The sequence below is a fragment of the Corvus cornix genome, chromosome 4 (assembly GCF_000738735.6).
Source record: "Corvus cornix cornix isolate S_Up_H32 chromosome 4, ASM73873v5, whole genome shotgun sequence".
Taxonomy (NCBI): domain Eukaryota; kingdom Metazoa; phylum Chordata; class Aves; order Passeriformes; family Corvidae; genus Corvus; species Corvus cornix.
Window position 1 is genome coordinate 34,841,018 of NC_046334.1, and position 22,115 is coordinate 34,863,132.

The 22,115-nt window shown below is 36.6% G+C and overlaps 1 protein-coding gene across 2 annotated transcripts in view; it reads right to left on the reverse strand.

The window, feature by feature from the left end:
* Positions 1-1,440: 1,440 nt before the first annotated feature.
* SH3RF1 (SH3 domain containing ring finger 1) overlaps positions 1,441-22,115 on the reverse strand; it is an 84,152-nt gene continuing 63,477 nt past the window's right edge. For both annotated transcript variants that reach the window (XM_039551672.1, XM_039551673.1), the window contains exons 7-12: positions 19,034-19,188; positions 16,508-16,678; positions 16,085-16,344; positions 12,230-12,588; positions 10,284-10,618; positions 1,441-4,178 (exon numbers count right to left, since the gene is read on the reverse strand). In XM_039551672.1, coding sequence (XP_039407606.1) covers positions 4,010-4,178; positions 10,284-10,618; positions 12,230-12,588; positions 16,085-16,344; positions 16,508-16,678; positions 19,034-19,188 — 1,449 coding nt within the window. In that variant the 3' untranslated portion in view covers positions 1,441-4,009. The remainder of the gene's footprint in view (positions 4,179-10,283; positions 10,619-12,229; positions 12,589-16,084; positions 16,345-16,507; positions 16,679-19,033; positions 19,189-22,115) is intronic.

The following is a 22,115-nucleotide window of genomic DNA, read 5'->3' on the forward strand; positions in this document are numbered from 1 at the left end:
GTTCCTATATACAAATATTGCAAGTATGCCATTAAAAAAGAATTATTATTAGTAGAAGTGGTGTTGTTGTTGATATTCAAAAGATTTATGACACTGGTTTTGTTCAAGTCAAGCTTCAAATCTGCTTAAGATGTGTTAACCAAGTGCAGGGAACAAGCATCTGAGCGTGATTTGACAAGTATATATATTGCAGAAGCATGGTAGGAATCCAAAGAGTATTGGCGTATCCTACAGACACCAGTGGCATCAATTGTGCATGTATATGAAAGACTATACTGTAGGAGTTTTAGTAATCCCAGACACAAATCTTTTTAACTAACAAGTGGATTTTTGTGTTTCATTATTCATTACTCATCATTCAATGTGCACCTTTAAACACATTTGCTTAAAGCTACTGGAAAGAACAAGCCAGATACAGTATTTTGCCAGCTCTCTGAAAAAAGTCAGAATGCTCAGAAGCCTTATTTTTCAGCCTATGCAAAACCAGCATAATTGTCATTACTGAGATAAGGCAGAGGTAATGAAGTGAGGATGAACAAGATTTCATGTACCTTTGGCAAGCCAAATGTCAAACTCATATTAGAATTACTCAATAATTACAATACAAAACAAGAGAACAAACAAAAAAACCAACCCAAAGAAATAGCCTTACTTCTGCTACACAGCCACGATGTTTGTACTTTTCTCCTACGGATGCACTGATGTCAGACCACAGTTCTGAAAAAACAAATAAATCTTGCTTTTCAATATTCTCCATTCTGCATTTCTACAAATTGTGCTGCCTTCCCCCCTCTCCTCATCCCCCTTAGTTAAGGAAGGTTGGCTGAGATGCTCCTTCTTTCAGAGGGCACCCAATGCTGTCACTGCTAGCACAATTTAGGTTCTGCTCGTCAGTCTTAACTGACACTGAGATTATCGCCCAAGTCCCAAACATATTTGCAAACAATTTTAGGATTAATTTTCACCAATTTTCCCAGAGGCCACATGTATATAGCAGACATGTAACCACATGCAAATCAAGGTCTCCTCATTAGCCAGTTGCTGCCTGACTGCCATGCCCAGAAACTTCTTCAGGCAAATGAGTCTCTTGCCACCCAACACTTCTACCCACAGTGGAAGTTCGGGCAGATGCTTCAGCCTCTCCCAATCTATGGCAGGTCTATTACACCAGGCACTTCTTCCTCCAGGGAAAGCAGTTTTTAACTATTGTGCACCTGATATGCTGTTGATGAGACTGTAGTTCCATCATGAACAGACTGAGATGGAGTTACCTACCTCTTCTGAAGTTACTCGCTGAAATAAGGAGTTGGGAAGAGACCAGCCAGGTCCTCAGTTCTCTCTACAATTTTTGCATTATAGTCATCATTCCAAGCTTCTTACATTATGGAATCTGAAGACTTTTTCTCTGTGAGCAGAAATACCCTCCTAAGAATTCAGAAATTAAGTTCTGGTAGTTTTATTGTCAAATTCTTTACAAGTAATTTATGTTTAATGTTTGCATACACTATTTGCTGTAGCTGTTTGCTAAGAAAATATTTATTAGGATTGGAAGTTTAACATAGTAAATCAAACACTTAACATTCACTGGACTTCAAACATAGATATAAAATACCTTACAAAATTTTTTTATGGAATTACACAAAGCAAATGCACAGGGTTTGTCTGTTTCTACACTGAATTAATCCCAAGCCAAAACCAAAAAATAACCCCCAAAAGATCACAAAAAAAGGCATGATAAACTGCATTTTTGTCATTGTTGCACTGCTATGTAATAAGCCCTTTTTACAAACATTTACTCAATTTAAAAAAAAAATCAATTAAAAATGTATTCCATCTAACAGAACTATTGGATTAACAGCTGATTTTTAACTGACTTTACATCATGAAATTCTATTAATAGAGGTACCTTAGTCACTTAGTTTAAAATATGGAGAGCAGAGATAGAAAAAAATTAACGTTTAGTAGTCTTTAATATAAAATGCACTAAATTTTCCAAAATAAGATTACGACACACTAGTGCCAATTTATGCTGACAAAAACTGATATCAGCGTCTTCCTAACTAAAATTCATTTCACAAAACCTTTATATATTACATGAATATTCAAGTAAACTATTTAAAAGATTTAAAAATGCAAAAACTGGATGATACAGTGTTTAAGGGAGATGGTTAATTTGGGAATGCTGTCAGGTCCAACTATATATATTTATAGATATATTTTTTCTTATTTTTAAGACCATCATGATACTACCCGATATTGCAAGAAATCTCTGTCATTAACATTTGATATTTTTCAATGTATAAATTCAAGAAAATTATAAGGATTTAACAGATCACTGTTTCTGTGTACTGTGCGACACTGAATCACCTTACTGGCTTCCCTTTGTAAAGTGCTGAGTAACAGCCAAACTACATCAGATTTAAATGGATTTAAGTGGAGATGATGGTACTCAGTGTCTTACAAAAAAAGAATCATCATTAAGCTGCTATAATCAAACAATAAAATAAAATAAAAAAAAGAAGTTCAGCTGAGTAGCGCTGTGTTCACCAGTGTCAAATCTCTAACAAAACCCTGAAAGACTAACAACATATTTCCTGCAGGCTGCATTCTTTATATCCATCAGCTGCAAGGAGGCTAAAAAAATTTATAAATGATTCAAACACTGGACACCTTCTCTGGTTGAAGGCAAGTTGCTCACTAGTTTTGGTCAAGTGGCTTTTGGGTAACTTTCAGAGAAAAATAACCCAGCAACAGGAAATTGGAATGGGAAATGCCAACCATGCACAGTTATATTACTGCAGGAATTGAGTAACACATGCAAGACAAAGAAAAAGTCAGAACATACCAAAGTAGCAATGGTTAAGAAGTTAGTAAAGTTTTCACAGTGTTTCATACAGCCTTTTACTTTAACACAAGTGCATCACTTACCACCACTACTGCTCAGACATTTTAAACATCTCTTGGCCATGCAGATCATTTTGAGAAGAAAACAGCAAATTACACGTCTTAGGCATTTTTAGACATTAAGTACAACTTAAAATTTTATTTTTATATTCAGTCTTATCAAACAGATGTTTTCAAGTTATATTCATCCTAAGTGTTGGGCTTTAACATTCCTTCCAATTTTGTTGGATCCTGAGCGCTAAATGCCCAAAGAACTGGCCAAATACACAAAGCTAAGCTTTGTTCAAATAGTCCAGTTACTACATGAACAGAAGGTATAGGGAATTTCTTGTTGGCACTCCTAAATTTCTTCTTTCCTAACCTTGAGATGATCCTAACCTTGAGATGGTTTTGTTCAGTTGTTCACATATATCTTTGCCTCCTGGAAACATTACTCTACTTGGGTGATCCATGAAGAAGTAAAAGTAGACTCAAGAACACCACTGACTTTTTTTTTCTCTGTCCAAAGAAGAAAATACACATTTTTCCCCATTTGGCAAATTCTATTTGACGCCACATCACCACCACTCAACATTAACTCATACAACAGAGACTTACTCCACTGTCAGACACAGCAGGGGAAAAATGTCCAGAGGATAAATGGGAGGCTCTTTATCAGATATAATGCTTGCTCATAAGGAGAGAATCCAGCTTCCCCTTTGTTACTCTTTCATAAATTAATAATTTGTTAAAATCATAGTCACAAGAATTGTAGATATTACACAAAATTCAAGTTTAAAAAAAAAAAAAACCAAGAATAAATTAGTTACAGCCTTGTAAACAATTGCTCATTTATGTAACATACTTGGGGAAAAAAATTCCTCTATATAATAAATCAGACAGTACAAGGCACACATCACACTTAAGAATTCAAAGTGATAAAACCAGCAGATGCCTTCATCTCCTTTGTTCGCTGGTGTAATTGTGCTATAGACACTGTAAAAATATGTAGATTTTTGTTTACATTACAGTCATTTGAAAATATTTCATGACTGTGCTTTTTCTGGCAAAATATTTGTGCTATTTTACAGTACAGTATAATTTGGAGCTCTTGGAATGAATCTTCTCAAATGTTCTCTACAAAGCTGCCAGGGAAAAGGCCAGTCTTTCCATTTCGTTGCAGAGTGCCTTTGAACCAGCCATCCTCACGCTTTTTGTGTACAAAAACAATGTCACCTTCCTTAAGTTCAAGTTCTGCTTCGCTCTGGGGAGGATAGGATACCACAACTCTGTACCTGTGTAATTAGAAACAAAACACCTTCATTTAGGTTCTTTTTTTTGCCCCCTCAACCCCACTCCCCCCATTTTTTTTTAACCCGATACTTTTAAAAATATTTCTGTGCCTGTTGAAGAGTATGAACACAGGAAACTGTCTAGAGCTGTTTGCTGAGTATGTAACAAAAGTACATCTTGAACAGATAATAACAATAGCAACATAATAAATTTAAGACAAATTCATGCATCTCCTATGATTTTTTTTTCACCAAGATCCCTGTAAAAATACAGACAATGGTTAAACAACAGCAGGAAATTGTAAAAATTTTCTTCAATATAAATTTGCAGACTCTTTCAGTCAGTGTGATTCAACAAGAATCGTAATTTTACAAGTGTATGTTTAATTTTATATTATCCCAGTGACAGCTCTTAAGGAAAGGCAAAGAACAAAAGGAAGAAACCAACAAAAACTATTAATTTGATTTGCTGTTTTAAATTATTTTTATTTTTCTTAGAAACTCCGGACACAAATGCACAACCTGTGTACTGCTATATTAAAAACTATATTCAACTCAACAATTTTCTTAACCACCTGACACAAAGAAAAGTGTATTTTTTGAGTCTGTCATAGTAAAATCACTTTTCAAGTAAGAGTGTATTAAAAAGAGGCTGCAGTCTTCTCTCTCTGTTTTTAAACATGTATAACACCACTCAATCTCTTCTACCGTAGTTCCAGTTCACATCAACCTAAAATTCTATTACTTCATAAATTAAGATAATTATCTTAATAAGCTTAAAATAATTTATTATTTTAATAGATTAAAATAAATTAATGATCTGATGAAAAGAAAAAATAACAGGATATAGTCTAGTAAAGGATAGAATGCCAATTACAGCTCAATACACACATAATAAAACAAGTTAATTCTGTAATATTGAAACAGACAAAGATACTGTGTTATAGTAGAATGTTTTGCTTAAGAACATAAGAAACAAAAATGAAGTCTCACCATACAGTGAAAAGTATTCAGAAAAGAGTAGCTGCACTTTGTAAATAATTAAAGTCTCTTAGGAAATCGAAGTATAGCAAAACATATTTGGACTTAATTAGTTGTCAAATGTTATTTATTAGTGATTTATAAGCCATGACTTTGTTTCAGTTATGGCAATCCCCAGATTTCAGAACACAGGAATTATTAGATTCATGCTTCATAAAAGCTACCAGGCCAATTACAAGATTTATTAGTGTGCAGCTCCACAATGCTCTGCATCCAACTTAGGCCTGCACTAACTTCTGGTGTAGGCAGCTTGGGTTTTAATGCTGACTTAGCAAATAAGAACCAAGTATTTTTAATAGACTGTAAGTTAAATTGAGACTGTAAACTGCTTGAGTTAAAACAATAGCCTCTACTCAGGCAGGACAAGGACAAGATAGGAAGGATGAAGAACTGCAATAAAGCTATGAAGAACTTCTACTGCTGTTAACAAGCAGGTTGCTCCCAGGCTGAAAATTAACCAGTACGCTACATAGCCTGGTAAAAACACAAGTTTGAAGAAAGAATACCTGCCTGCCTCCCCTTGCACTCTGTCAAACACTGCCCTGTAAACGTTTGACTTGAAATACACTTGTTTTCAGTTTCTAATTCTATCAGCAAACTCTATGCCCCCCTGAATTGATTGACAAGGCTGTTCTCTGCTGCTGCTTGCTCCCATCTTCTCTTTGCCCTCCCTGAAGGATCACCAGCTAGCACTCTGTTGTTCTAAGCTTTCCATACAGTGTCCAACAACCTCTGTAGTAATTTGGTACTTCTTGTTAAATTTTAGCTTCCCTACTATCTTGATATTCATCTTGAAATCTAGTGTCTAAAACAGAGCACAACACCCCTGGTTTTAAAGTGCTATTTTACTGTATTTTTCAATTTTTAAAAGAAGAAACCCATCAGGCTTTGTACCTGTAAATCACATGTCCTTCTTCAAATTTTATGCCACATTTTACATATCCTATTTGCCCAAAGAGAGGTGATCAGACCCAGACCCATCACACACTCACACAGCTGTCTATCCAGATCACCCTGGATTAGCTATGGAACAAAAACTACTTTTCCATTACTTATTTCATCATCTACAACATATTGCCAAAACTACCAATTTCATGCAGAATAAAAAGCTTATGCTTCAGCTCAAAAGTTCATTGCAAGGTCCCTGAAGAAAAATAATCATATTTACTAAGCATGACCTATGTTTTGGAAAAACATGTTCATTCCCACATGTTTGAATCTTCCAAAACACTTCCTTGTTTGTCTCCCTATTCAGTATTTGAAAATGTTTTCAATGTCTGAAGATCAAATTTGTAGGTATTTTGTGGTCACTCAATATTTTACATGCAACGAAGCTGTACAACTATGAAGTTTTTCCTTTCTTTTATTTTTCTTTGACTGTCTTATCACATTTTTACTAATTTTCAAAATATTACCCTAATTATTTTTAATCAGCTCATGACAAAAATCTTAGTATTATAAAAATAAAAGTACTTTAGCTTCGCAGAAGTAGCCAATATATTTGCCACTGGTTGTTTGCTGTATTTTGCTTAATGTGTCTGGCTATATCCCACAGTGCTTTTGCTTTGTATTTGTGAATTTATTTTTTATTTTGAAGAGGGTGGTGGTCTGTCTTCACAGTTCTCCATTCTACTTTTCATTTTTAATATTAGCATTTCTCACACTTTTCAGTAACATGGAAAAGATTATATCTTTCATGTGTTTCTCCGTTGCTTCTGTTTCACTGGACACAAAATACTGCTTTTATTCCCACCTAGTTGTGTTTGGGTTTTGGACAATTATTTGTGGTTTTTCTGATCAACAGGTGGATAATAATACTTTCTCACATGCAGAAAATTTTAGCTGAGAGAAACACAGAAAGTTGGAATTACTACCATTACACAAGTTATACTCGTAATTATTACTCAACTTCTTGATTTAGCTTTTTTTCCTTGCACTTAGAATTTTTACTTTCCAGCTCAAGTGAGCCCTGCTGTTGTGCAGCTCTTGTGTCTTCGGAGTGGGTGCCTTGACTCCTACAGATCACCAACGCCCATCGAGGGCAGAGTGAGTCTCAGCATCTAATTAACAGCATTAAATGGTGCCAGATGTGGTAAGGCTTGCTGCCCTATAAAGCCACTGGCCCGCTCACTGGGAGCAGATGTTACACCAGTCATTGTGTGGTAGATGAAATTACTTGGGGTCACTTTAATCAGAGAACAAAATTACTGCTTTTCTTTCACTGTAACTGGATGAAAGATTCATTTTATAATTTAGGATATGCAGTGACGTGTATTTAGGTTCAACTTCAAGTCTCTAACACCCTTGTGAAATGCTGGGTAGTTTATTATTACAATGCTGTCTATTTACTGTAAAATTAAAGGCTATTTAAGCAACATTTCCCTCTAAAAGAGAAAGCTCATGAAAAGAGCTTGAAATTTTCTTTTAACTTTTATGGAAAAAGTAAACTCCTCAGATAACCAAATTCCTGTATATTCATAGCACAGCATGTCTCACTCTGGGAATTGCAGGAAGTTGGGTTTATCTTTGTAAAGACAGTGATCCTTGGCCTTGTCAGCACTGCATCAATACAAGAAATCACCCCAAGACAACCTTTGTACTGGCTGGAGAATCAGGAGAAATGACTGAGCCCCACTGCAGAGTCTCAGGTGAAGGCTTGGCTGAAATTTCTGTTAAACATCTCTGCTCCTTCTGTACAAGGAACATGGACCACAGCAAGCAACCAACCTAGTTCACAGGAGCAGAGTGAGTACAGGAATGGGAACTACAGAGCAGACCTGCAGTAGCAACATTGAAGAGAATGTCGTCATCTTGACTTCCTTTAAGTTAAATGCACAATGGTATTCAGTATCTGCAAACCCATGTCACAAAGAGCTTGTCTGCTACCAAACAAATCAAATGTCCATCCACTTATTTTGTATGGTTGGAAAAAAGTTCACAAGTTTGACTTCTCATTTTCTATAGAACATAAAGGAAAGACATATTCGAGGAAACTCGCAGTCCCAGTGAATGGAGAAACAGTGGGATTAGCATAAAAATCTGATACTGAAACATAAGGAAGCAAGGAGTTTGGGGAAAATTCTGTATCCAAAACAGGAACATTTTCATGTGCTTTCCAGGGTTGAGTCAGCTTATTTTGCTCCTAGTTCATGAAGAATAATCAGAAGAATCTGACTCCTAAATCCTCTAGTCACCTTTGAAAATAGAACTTGAACACTAATAATTACACTGCCAAGACAGAGTCAGAATAGAAAGAGTACTGTTTCTTTTTCCAGTTATATTGTAATCTGTGATTGGGATCGGGAGATATAAGAGCGGAATAATCCTAGCAGGAGATTTCTCTGTTCTTCAACTTTTTGTGGAGCTTATCCTCATGAATATTTCCCTCCTCAAATAAAATTGTCACTGAAGATGCCATTGCATCATCAGTATGATTCCTACCCACCATGTCTTCCAGACTGCTGAAGAGTAATCAATGCTTATATATTACTTCGAGATATTTAGTACAATGTAAATTTTAAGTATTATTAATCATCACATTTTAAGAAATTCAGCCAAAGGAAATGTGCAAGGGCACATCAAATTTAACCCTGTCCAGAAAAGGACAAGGGGAACCCAGATGAAATTCTGTCTAAATACACTGACAAAAATGTAACAATTTTGCATGACTACCACTGAGAATTATCTTGCAGCAATGCTTCTTCAGCAGCAATTATCACTTAAATAATAGTAAGGATAGAGAGAATGTTTGAGTATATGTTATTACTAGATCAATAAAAATATATAGCATAATTTTCTGTAAGTAGTTCTGAGAAAAAAAATTTCCATCATGGAAGTGAAAAAACTACTTCTTGTGATGATAGAAAAGAGTTTTACACTAATATGCACTGGGTATGCCAGAATGAATTTAATATTATTTTCACATTCAAAGCATAAAAACATATTACTGTGCCAAACAGACTTATGATAATGTGAAAATGAATGATGTTATTCTTAAAGAAGAGTCCTTCAGGTTTTATTTTCCATCTCTAAGTGTAAATCTACTTCACAAATTCAGTATGGAATAGCAATCTCCTGCAAGGAAATTGCATAAAGGAAATAACCTTTTAAAAATATTAAAGGTGTGACGGAAGTGAACTAAAAGACAAGTAGGAAGTTATATACTGTCTGGATTTTAATACGTGGGTATAGTTTAAGATCAGACAGGAAGTACAACAGGGTGCCCACACACCATGGGTTAGTAGTATCAGAACAAAGTCTACAATAGCCAGCTTGAATCAGTTTAGTCCTAGAGCTGTTAACATTGTAACTCTACTATTTTTTTCTCTGTCCACCACACAATCCTATAGCTGCTGCAAAAGAAATCCTATGACACTCTTCATACTGCTTGTCTGCTACCAGGAAGAATAAAAGATATTGTATTAAAAAACTGCCACTTCCTTCACATTCTGCTGAGGACTTGAAACTTGAAAAACTATAAGTGGACACAAAAGTCACAGAACTTTTAAGCAGCTACTGGTCAGTCTCAGAGTCCAGACAAGTGTATGTTTTTCAGACTCACTTCCTAGAGCACAGAAGCCTCCCTAGAGCTTGTTATGTGGATGCACAGCCATGGGGCCTTCAGGCAGTAAAAAGTATCTTTGCAAAAGCTCAAGAAATCAAATATTAAGAAACATACACATAGATAGATAAAGGTCTCATTCACCATATATTTTGGTTGGCAGTTATACACTGCTAATTATCTTAAATGACTAACCTGATACTCATACATGCAAGAATATAATGTGCTTCTGTTTTGCAAAATAGGAGGCCCGTTTTGTCTACCTCAGTTCTCATACAAAACCTGTGATCATCATACTTGAGTGTCTATTCATTCAAAAACTTTAACGTAAGATGAAAAGTAAACAAATATGAACGTGAGTATTGGCTGATAAGTAAATATTGTTAACAAATAAGTTACATCTTGCTATAAAATCTCAGCATTTTGGAGCAGTTCTAACACACTACAAGTGTCAGAGAATGGATTTTTCTTGGTTTGCCCAAGTCTAGCTGCATAGGATAGTTTACCTTTCACACACAAGAGGCCTGGATTCATTCAGGACCGGCCCCAGCGATGAGCAAGGCTGCCGAGGTGGCGGTGCTATTGGAATGGAGGAATCCAGGGAACTGCTTTTCCGATGCGGTGCCTCCTGTGCCAGCCCAGAGGCCTCGCTGTCAGGGGGGCAGGAGCCAGCTTTGCTGTGAGTGCCTGCTGACGGAAGCTCCGGCCCCACTGCGCCTTGCAGGGCCAGCTCTGCCGCGGCCTGCTCAGCTTCCAGTGTGGGTGACGCTGGAGGTGACAGCCGAGGCTTGCGTTTAGTGGATGCTCCAGAAAGCAGTTTCAGCAGACCCTTTTTTTCTTTCTGTAAACCAAAAGCAGTGCCTCATTTTAGAACAAAACTCTCCCATAAAGAGTTGAACACTTCCTTCTGATAGACGAAATCATACTCAGAGAGGACTCAGTAAATTATGAGGACATACTTGATATTAGAGAGATAATGATGAAAATTACAAAAGAAAAAGAAAATCATTAACATTCTAAAGAGAAAAACAGCAAGTAATTTAGATCATGAACTGGCTAAGTCCTTTCACTTTGTTAGATTAAAGCTTTTAACTTAAAATGAAATGGCTCTGTCCCAAAAGGTTGTCTTGAAAAAGGTATGAGGAGTTAAGATTCCCACAACAGGAATCTATGAAGTGTAACATTTCATTAACATGAACATTTCTAGGAAAACAAAGAGTCACTTCAAACCAAGCAGGGAGAAAAGTCTGCTCTGGAAGCTGCTGTTTAGGTAAGTTTCTTTTATTTATCCTCCCTCAGTAATGGAAGACCTTCATGATTTAACAAAAATTCGCCCCAAGGGGTATGCATTGTGTTTTGCTGCTCTGCTAAAGGGGAGGATTGTAAACATTCTTTTTGCTTGTCCAGACAAGAATCCCTGAAGACTATTACCTACCCTGAAGAGAATTATTTAAGTAGCTTTTGTGTTTCTTGTATTTTTTTTTAAGAGGTGTGGCAGTGATCTTCTTACCAACCCTTTGATTGAGTGAATTCAGTGCTTATGAGAGGTGCCAGATTGTAAGCCCTGGAGACAAAAATAGTATTTAACCACAGACAGAGAAAAGCATGAGCAATGTGAGATTTTTGATAGCCTGGGATGTAGTGGAATTACAGAATAAAAAATCCTCAGTCCTTTTTCTAAGTCTCCAATAACTTAAAGACATTTCAGCAAAAATCTGCTGTCCAGCAAATGTCAAAGATAAAGAGAAACTCAGAGAAATAAAAACAATCCACATATATTAGCATCATTCACCTTAAACAACAAATAAGTTTTCTCTAAGGGCACCTCAGTCTGATTTCAATGTCTATGGCTAAAGTAATTTAAAAATAAAGTTCTAGGCACATCTATTCAACAATAATCAACAAAAATAACTGAAAGGTGGCTGACATTAGTGTATGGTTTAAGACTAAAATCTTCATCAACTTCACTAAGGAGTATATGTGGCTGAAGAGTAGTAAGGTAAAGTCTAAAACATTGGAGATGTAAAGATAGTTGTCACAAGGAGAAATGAATTTTCTAACTACACCACAACTGTAAAACAAAATCAATTATCAAGTTGGAAGAATTTTTCTGACAACAATATAACATAATCACATGGCTTGGTGAACAGTGAGAATGAGTTTACACACATAGGAAATAACTCAAATAGAAGGAAGGAAAGCAGAATCACTACAGACTCTACTGTCCTACACTTAAAAAAGATGGTTATGTGCATTTTCATAAATCTCAGTGTGCCTGCTTAATAAAAAAGGTAACCTAAAAGAATACTGATTTTAATTTTATTTTGTTAGATTGAAATTTTTACATTCCTGCAATTTCATGTGGGTTTTTTAGGTTGTGTTGTTAAATCTCTTAAAAGATTGTATGATGAAAATAGGAGAATTCAAGGGAATGATTGTATTCTCTACCCACCTTGCCATCCTTGTCTGTTTTACTGACAGCAGCATTTCCACCAGCTGTTAAAGCACTCTCTGGAGATGCAGGAGCTCCAGGGTGAGTGCTTGCAGTTTTTCCACTGATATCTCCCTCCAAAGATGAAGCAGCAGTGTTAGGAGAATTCAAAGAAGCTGCTGTACATGCCAGTGGGATGGTTGAGCGGTTCACATTCACAGCCGTGACATAAGCAGCAGTATTTGGAAGCTGGGGCTGGAGCTGCTGGGAGGCAACAGAGTGGTGGGGAATGATCACAGCTGCAGGAATAAGGCATGTTGGACTTTGTGCTTGTATGGGTGTGACTGCTGCCGTAGGTCTCTCTTGACTATGTGAGGCAACTGGAATAAAAGCATGAAATGTGAGAGTTCATCTTTTCACAAGACACACAAAGTGAGGTACAGTCACTGTGTTACAGCTAATCAGTCACAAGAAGTTTTCTTCTACCTTTTAAACTTCCATTTATATTACTCTAATGACACAACACACAGCACCAAATTCATCTCATCTGAATAAAGCAGTTGCATATGTTACCCTACTTGTACCAGTATGCAACAGAAGAATAATAGCACTGCAACTTCTCTGGTGTGGAGAAATCCAAGCTGCTAAGTCACATGCTTCACATACAGACAGATGCAAAGTGAAGATGACACTTTAGTACCTAAGAGCTAGCTAAATACTGCCTGCTCCTTTTAATATGAGGTGTAGTTGTTAGGGCACATAAAGGAAAGTAGGAAGAAACACACCTTGTAGAAGTTGCTAAAAATATAATGAGACTGTTTTCCTAAACTATTCACAAAATCCACAACAGATTTCGCGGGTCTTTCAAACAGTATGCTCAGTGGCAATTACTGCTATGAGTGCTCTCTCTGAAAACAAAAGCTGTTGTCTCTTGGGATGTTTAAATATAGAAGTAGATTTACTCATACCCCTGTGAAATAAAAGGAACATCTACACTGGAAGCTGGAGAATAGCACAGGGCTGAGTATATTAAACTGGGCTGCAGTGCAAAGCTGCAGAGCACAGAGCTTTGCATGAACTAATTTATTCTTTCCAAGAAGTAACACTGCTATTATAGTCATATAGTAAATCACATATGCTTTGAGACCATTTCAACAGCTTGGGCATCTCTGCACCACTAGGCGGTATGAAATACAGACACCTTAACTGAACAATATGAGGCAAAATGCAGCACCCCAGTGCTGTACAACCTCTCTCCTTCAAATACTTTGAAACTTTCTATTTAAGAAGGGGGGTCATCCCTCTAGCTTGGTGCATGTACATTTCAGTTGTATCAATTTTTAAGATACTAATTAGAGTTTCAGACTTGTTATAAGTGAAATCTGGAACCAAACCTTCAGCACTCGCTCTCTTCATTCTGCTTTCTACAAACTCCTCTGGTAATTTGGTTAGACTGAAGCAACAGTATATCCGACAAGACTAACAAAGGTCCCAAATTTGATATAACAATCCTACAGGTATTATACCCAATTACAATCTCTGCAATAAGAAACATAAATTCTTTCCTTTTTATAAAAAAAAAAAAAATAAAAAGGCACATCACTTATATGCTATGTCTAACTTTTTGATAACCTCTTCTGCTGTAGCTGACCCTTCCTAACTGAGTAGCATGAACATTTCAAAAGGAAGATGAGGAGATTGTAGCAAGATTTTTTACATCAAAAAACAATTATTAATGCTGGTTTTTGTTCATGAGATAACATCAATTTTCTTAGAAGTAGCCACTATTCTTCAATATATGTCTACACTCACATGAAATATATGTATGACAAGCATGGAAGAGCTTTCTGGTTTTATTTTCTTATTGCTGATGGAATTGATAGGATAAATGCTTCAAGTCACCCTGTGTTCATACAGTTTATCCTCCAATGAAATAGGCAGAATATATGTTTTCTTCATAGGTCCTTCCAATCAAAGGATGCAAACTCCCTCACCAAAGGTGATGTCAAGCAATGTCTCAAAAAGATCATTTGAAGAATGGTCCTTGAAGCCCTGAGCTAAACTTTAGCTGGAGCCCTGCACTGGTCTGTGAAGCCTCACCCAAAGAGTAACACTCAGCAAACCTGCTAGGGAAAGCTCAAGAGGATCATGTTTCAGATGTTTACCACAAAGTTCTCTGTAACATTTGAACATAAAGCAGCCATTATTGCTTCAGTGCTCGGGGTCTTGTAAGGGACAGATCTGTATTTGTGACTAACAGCACACCTTTGCACAATACAGTGTTAAGTTCTCTGTGATGAGAGTCCAGTCCCTTTGAATTTTTCATTTTGGACCTGAAAAGTTGGTGGGAAGTATGTTGTCACATTTGTCAGCTGCATGGAAGTGTAAAAGCTTATTCATCTTGACAGCGGTGCAGAGGTGCAGGGACAGAAAGGCCTCTGGAGCCCACAGTAGCTTTCTCCTTTGTGCTGTCACTTGCTAGCTCCTAGGCAGCTCAAAAGAAGGATTTAGACTAGAAACCACCTGTGCCTGAGAGGCAGGAAAGTACAGAGGCTTTTCTTAGTTTCTCTTACCAGCTGCCAGCAGCATCTGGTTATTTTTATTTGAAGACAAAGAATAAAGTTATTACAGAGGACTAACACACCTGCTCCAGCTTCAGATCAGACTGGAGGGAAATGGGACCAAATAAGGAAATAAAATAACTAATGACACATGTACACATCCTACCTTCAAAAGCAAACCTGGTGCTGACATCTGAACATGCACAGGGTGTTTTAGGAGATGCATGACTCTGAGAAGTGGGCTAATCCATGGATCTTAAGACCATAAGAAGAAACAACCCTTAAGGGGTTAACAGAGCATACCATTACCATCTTTTGCTTTCTCTTCTGCTCTGCCAGTAAGAATCCTGTGATTAAAAAAACCCCTTTTCTCATGACTCTCAGTAAAGAGATCACAGACCCTAAATTCAAGGCTGAAAGAGGGAACATTGGGATAGTCTGATATGGGAGTTTTTCTTTTTTCCTTTTCTTTTGAGGCCCTTGAAGCAACTGGAATAGATTCGGCTCCAGCTGTGTGGTATTTTCTTAGCCTGGCAAATCCACAGAGGAGTTCATGGATTTGGTAAACAAAACCTCCTGAAAACACAACTATCAATCTTTTTGGATCTGCATTTAAAGAACAAGAAGGCATGTTTCACTATGATGTGGCCAGCCCCAGACAGTAAATGCAGAGTTACAATTTTCAGAAATACAGAGTTTTACTACGTAGATCGTATGGATCTTGAAGCCAGTATAGTCTTCGTGTTTCAGAGTCAAAGCTGAAAGAAGTTGCAGTCAAAGTTAGAGAACAAACTGGAATGCCTAAGGACCAGCCCTGAGCCAGAGACCTGAAAAGGAATGAACATTAAAGGTATTCAAAAAATGTTAGAAGATAATTTAAAAGTGAATGCTAAATTAGAGCAATCTGTAGCTCTTATGCAGTTAACACACAGAAAATAAGCTATGACTCAGATGTTCTTATCACTTTTATTACTATATGAATTGCATATGAGTGGGGAAGCTCAAAGGATGTCCCCATCCCAGTTACTGCTGGAACAACAAAAGAAAGAAAAATTCCACCTGAAGTACTTGCATATAAATTCCCAACAGTGGGAGTATGTACGTACACACAGTTGCTTAGAGGAGAATAATAAAACATTTAACAACTCAGAGGGATACACTGTCATTTCAGAAAACATTCAACTCTAAACAATTACACTAAAAAAAGCTTTTAAAAAACCTCAACACATACTTACATAGACCCTCACTCATCACTTGTCAAGATGGACTCTACAGTTTGTCTACCACAGGTAATAAATTTTGGTGGGTTTTTTACCTGTTCTAACTGCATTTCGAGCCTGGTTGACTGTCATTTGTCCCGTCACGTGCATAAGGACCTTGGTTTGTGGACTGGTTTGGATGTGTGCTGCAGAAACCACTGCTGTGGGTACTGTGCTGGAGTTCACTGCCACGCCATTCCCCTGGAGCTTCTGGGATGTTCCACTAGCAGTGGAAGGGCTGACCATAGTAACCACTCGTCCTGTTTGGCCAGAAGTAGACATGGGAACTTTTGTTTGTGATGCACTTGTCACTGTCCTGCCAAAATTAAAAGCAAACAATAAAACACAACTGAAAAAAACTACCTAGTTACTAAAACCCACAGGTCTTCTATTACGCAATTTTAGCATTTAATATAAGAATACAATAATCTTGGATTTCAAACTAGCTAAATTATTTAGACACTTGTATAATACTGTACCTTGTAACTGGAGCCACGTAATTCCCAGGAAAAACACCAATCTTGCTTGTATGCATGGAAGTTCCCTTGAACCAGCCATCTTGGCAGCGTTCAAACACTAGGAACATTTCTCCTTTCCGCAGTTCCAGTTCATCATCTTTTCGAGGAGTGTAGGGGTAGATAGCAATATACCTAAAAGACAGGAAAAGTGATACAAGTGATAAAACTAAAACAGTTGGAAACATGACTTGTGTTTTCTGGCACAGAGAGTTCAGTCAGAGATGAGAAGGCATGGCAGAAATGGCTGTGATAATCCGTCATACCGTTACAGTATTAAAACAGAAGGTATGGTAATATTAAGGGGAAACAATAACAATTAGAAATATCCTCTGAACTTCACTTTAATGGAATGCAAAATACTTGTAATAGGACTGCCCATTTTCTTAATGAAGTTAGTGATCCTAATTAAGTAGGTGTTTATCAACTACACATCCCAGAATATTCCACTTTTCTCTCCCTACACCTGCTTCTCATATCTCTTACACTTTGTGACACATCAACTTTTTTTTATTTGGAGAGCTGGGGAGAATAGAGAAGTTCTGTTAGCTGGGAGTGAAAGATCAGTATCAGAAATACTTTTCAAACTGCAAAATTGGAAGCTCCTGTGCAAACTTCAGTGCAAAAGGGAAAAGATGTGTTACTAGAAATTGAAGTCTATGGGTAAGGTGATTAGCAGCTAACTCGCTTGTAGAGTTTATTTCCTTTTATGTTTTCTAAGCAACACTAAAGCATAATACAGTGCATTTCAAATCATATTGAGAGTCCAGAAACTTTTGCATTTTCTCTTTAAAAATAAAATTCTTAGGAAACGAAGTTTAAAAAAAAGCTGAAGCTCCTGCAGTTGCATCTTGGAGTGCTCCTAGGGAAGTTTTCAAATAGGATTGCACAGTTCTCTTATTATTAGAAAGCGATACTGTTTTAACCACCACAGTGTTCTATTTTCTGCCACGTTTGAACCTAAAAAAAGTTTGAACTATAGATATAATTACTGACCCAGGCCTATGGAAAATAGCATTCTAATAAATCCCATTTTCTCTAAAATATATTTTTCACAAGAGGCAGCCAGTAGTCTACCAACAGGTAGACTATCCCCTTTTTTGAAAAAGGATCCACAGTTGCTTGCAATGCTGGTCTTTCCCACTCCCCTTGTAACCCCAAGGGCAAAAAAGTGGCTTTAGAAAACATTCTTTCATCAAAATTGTCTCTTGTGCATAGTAACAATAGCATTAACTGCATACTTCTCCTTTTTGCATTACATTTTTATCCCTTGCTGTCCACCTAAGAAACTTTCCAGTGTCCACAAAAATCCTTTAAAGGCAATATAGGTACCCAAAGCCAGCAAAAAAATATGCTTTAAACCAACATATGGTACACTGGCAGCAGAAGGCTTCACTGGTACATGATTTAGCAGTAATCTACAAAGCCACACACTGAAACTCTATAGGAAAGCAATTCATGTGCTTTAATTGATGTTCACTAACTTCCCTTTTAGTTAATTTATTCCAAATTTCATTAGTATCCTCATATAGAGCAACCCTTTGAAGATGGGATAGGAGGATGGGAGTAAACGAGATGGGAACTTGATTCAACTGCGCTAGGTGCAATAATCCATAAGAACCAGTGTTAAAATGCCTGACACGAAGAAACAGCCCAAGTCCAGATGCACCTGCTATACAAGAAGGGTGCTCTTCTGGAGTGGCAGGAAACCTGGTGGGAAGATAACAAGAACAGAACAAAAGCAGTCCTTATTCAAACATCTCCCATTAGATGCTTCAGCATCTCCTGAATTTTATATTTTATCATTCTTATTCCCCAAGCTGCACACAAAGAAGTTTTCAAGAAGAAAGATGTTGCTAGCAACACATGTTAATATACAAAATATTTTCACCCGAAAGGATGATGCACATTTGCTTGTATTTCAAGTGTGAAGACATAATGCTAACTAGCAGCTTTCTGCCTTCATTCCAAATTGCCACCCACTAATTAAGTGCACTGTAGAATCTTCAGTCAAATTTCAATTCCAACTGACACAAGTAGTCTGACAGTAACACGTTTACCAGTCTAAATGAAATACAGCACTTTCTGTGTTTTGGCATAAGTTATTCCATTTGAGAATAGCCTTTTCATACCACACATAATGGAAAACATTGAATAAATTCACTCCAGGGAAATGACACTTTTGAGTTATACAGTATTCAGTGCTAATGCAAGGATTCATTCATCTTCTGCATGACAAATACTTTATATTTTTGAAGTGAGTCCTTTCTCACTCAGCAACAGCTGATTATATTTATCTACAACATAAACAATGATCAGTGTGGAGGCTGTTTGGGGATATCACCTTTCTCCACGCTTTTATTCTGAGTTGCATGCTTGGCTTTTTGGCAATTCCAGCAGAACAGAGCCAGCTGCCGTGCTATATGTACAGGTGAAGTCAGTGATCTCGTTCTGTTTTTATGACTGGAGAAAAGTTTCAATTTTACTTACACACTTGGACGAGTTTGTGGTCGTAAATGTGCCACCTGGTCAGTTGATCCCGATGCAGACCTTTGTATGACACTTGTAGACTGAGGTCCAGAAGCAGCCGATGCAATGATTGCAGCAGACAAGAGAGGAGGTGGTGGAAGTGGGGGATTCATATTCTGATTTTACAAGAACAAAAAAAAATAGCAACAGATGATCAACATTGTTTGATGAGTTGAATCAGCTGAAAAAAATAAAGCATGATATTCTAAGGAAGAAGAAAAACAGTAACTGAGTCCAGTATTGCTTAACCTATTGTTACAATATAACTGGAGTTAGCTTTGTCTCTGTTTCTCTTCTTTTCAGTTTAAAATCTTGAAGTTTTGGCAGTTAATTAAGCAAATGACAAGCAATTTCTCAGCACAGTAAAAATGGAAAGCACTGTTTCTAGTTACAACATGCTTAGGATAGGGCTCGACAAAAATTCAGAAGTCTTCCAGGAAGTAGATTTTGCATCCCGCTGCTGACTGTACTTCGTAACATGGTTGTTTTTGTAACCTGAAGCTGAAACATAACATACAATTCAGCTGCAGTGCACCCAAAAGCATGCCTTCTGGGGGAAATTATCTTTTGATGTATAGGTTACAAAAGCAAGCACAATATGAGACCATAGTCACTGATCTATTGTTCCCTCTTTCTCCTATTCTTCTAGCTTAAAGAGTTAGCTTTTGAAATTCAGTATTATCAAGATTGGTAATCTTTAACAAATACCCCAGTAAAAATGCACCACAGATCGTAATGGGGGTCCTGCCTACAGACTTCTGTGCCTTTTGAGAATCAATGGAGCAATTGTTACCTTCTGCTCAGTAAAGCCTCAGACAATTCTTTAGGACCTTGTGTACTGACTCCTGGGAAAAGGCGCTCACAAAAGGAGAGCTTTTCCTTCCCCCCTTCCAAAAATAACTATTTGTGTTACAACACACATGAAAAGTAATAAAAAACCTCCAACCTTTGAAAATGTAAAACTGAATTAATTTCAAACATAATCTTCCTAAAACCCACAGAACTAGAATATAAATTAACAAAATATCCTGAAGTAGTGCCTGGCAATTCCAATACATCAGCATATAAATGCACAGCATTACATTATCAGTTTGGAAAATATGTAATTGAAAGTCATTTTAAGTCCCCTCAAACACTTCTCTTCTAAAGGGTTTTGTCTCTTTTTTTCTATTTTTCTAAACAAAAACCTATATGGAAACAAACTGAGTTTTAGTTCTACACTGTGTGATTATTACTGCACTGCATTTGGTGAAAAAGTTAATAAAAAGACAGCTCTTTAAACCAGTTTTACACTGCAAAAGCACAGTAAATAACTGCATAATTAAAGACCTTCAAATCTAGAGAAAACTTATCAACTCTTACAATGTTTCAGTCAAAATTGTTATGCTTAGCTATGATATAAATTGCATGTTATATTGTGAAATATTCCTATTTTATTTAGAACTTTTTTTCTGATCATATATTAACAAGTTCTTAAGACCAAATAGGCCTTCTGTATCCAACACTAAACGGACATGTCCTGCTGGAGAAACATCACTGAGAGCTTTGATACTAATCGTTATTTACAAAAATGGCAATTGCATTTGCTTCACATTCTAGATTCCTACCTACCCAACAATTTTTTAAAGTATCCAGGTAATTCACACTGAAATACCAACATTTCTTTTTCAGCTGTTTTACAGCTGAAGTTATTTCTCCCTCCCAGTCAGACATTCAACAAATGTCTTAGCTGAATCGAAGCTGAATGTGAGCACCTAACTTTCATGCAACCTGTCAACAGAATATAAATTAATATTTTTTTTTTAGGCATCTATATTTCTTTATATATGGTAGAAATTTTAAATCCACATTAGGAGATGATTAGTTGGAAGTCTTTAAAATTAAAGCTATTCATGCACAATATCAAGGTTGTCACAGTTCCATACTTCCTGCATCTCTAAAGATGCTGAACATTGCGTTTTATTCATTTGAACACATAAAATACACTGAAGCTTTAGCTGAAATAAAGGCACCTTCACAGCTCTATTTTATTCTGCTTTATTCAGATTCTGCTCCCCTCCCCGTGTCTATCAGTATGGTAATGAGACCAGCAGTGAGCCACAGCCCAATTAAACTCCCGAAGACTTGGCAAGTACCAAGAAATCTAAATAAATTACTTGATAGACTTTAGAGGACTAACACTCCACAGCTTGCACTGTTACAACTTGGGAAAATAGATCCAAATGATCTAGCCAAGTATTCAAGAAGTTTTCTGGCATGTAACCATTTTTCTAGCTGTTGAGAAACATACCTACCTCCAGGGCACATGCTAGTTCTGATGGCTCCCATAGTCAACATTCCATTAAAGAATAGACACAAACCACATGGGATTCAATAAAATATGTTCGGCAAAAATTAAGAGTATTTTAGGTAGATAAGGGGGAAAATTGAATGTTTCTGCAACTACTTTTCAGGCACCAGATGTACTTTCAAACATATAAAACAGCAAGTAAGTGATAAATTATTTTTTTAAATGGGAAAATGAAAAATTACATAATTTGATACTTAATGTATGTTACAACTTCAAAAAGTATCTATACTCATGCTCTAGAAACACATGCATATTACTAAATTTAAATATAATTAGGCTGCATTCCCATATTAGTTAATTGAAGATCAGTAATCAGCTCACTCAAAGAATAATAAAAGGCACAACAGTGGAAAAGAACATTCATTAACAGTCTTCACTCCCACAATGTCTAGGAAAAAATATACAGCTTGGAAAATTCCCTGAGGGCTAACAAATTAAGGCTTATGTTTAACAAAATTCCTAAACTATATGTTATCAAAAACAAGTCTCTCATACAAAACCTCATTGTTTCTTCCAGCTGCTTCCTCTTCACAACAAAAGTTGATTTGAATTTTGGTTGATTAAAATTAGGACAATTCTTATTAAAACCTCCTGACTTACACTATTGAACTTACACTGGAACTACATAAAAGAGCTAAATGTCATCAGTATTTATATAACCCTCACAGCTTGTGCCTCATTAATAATAATTCA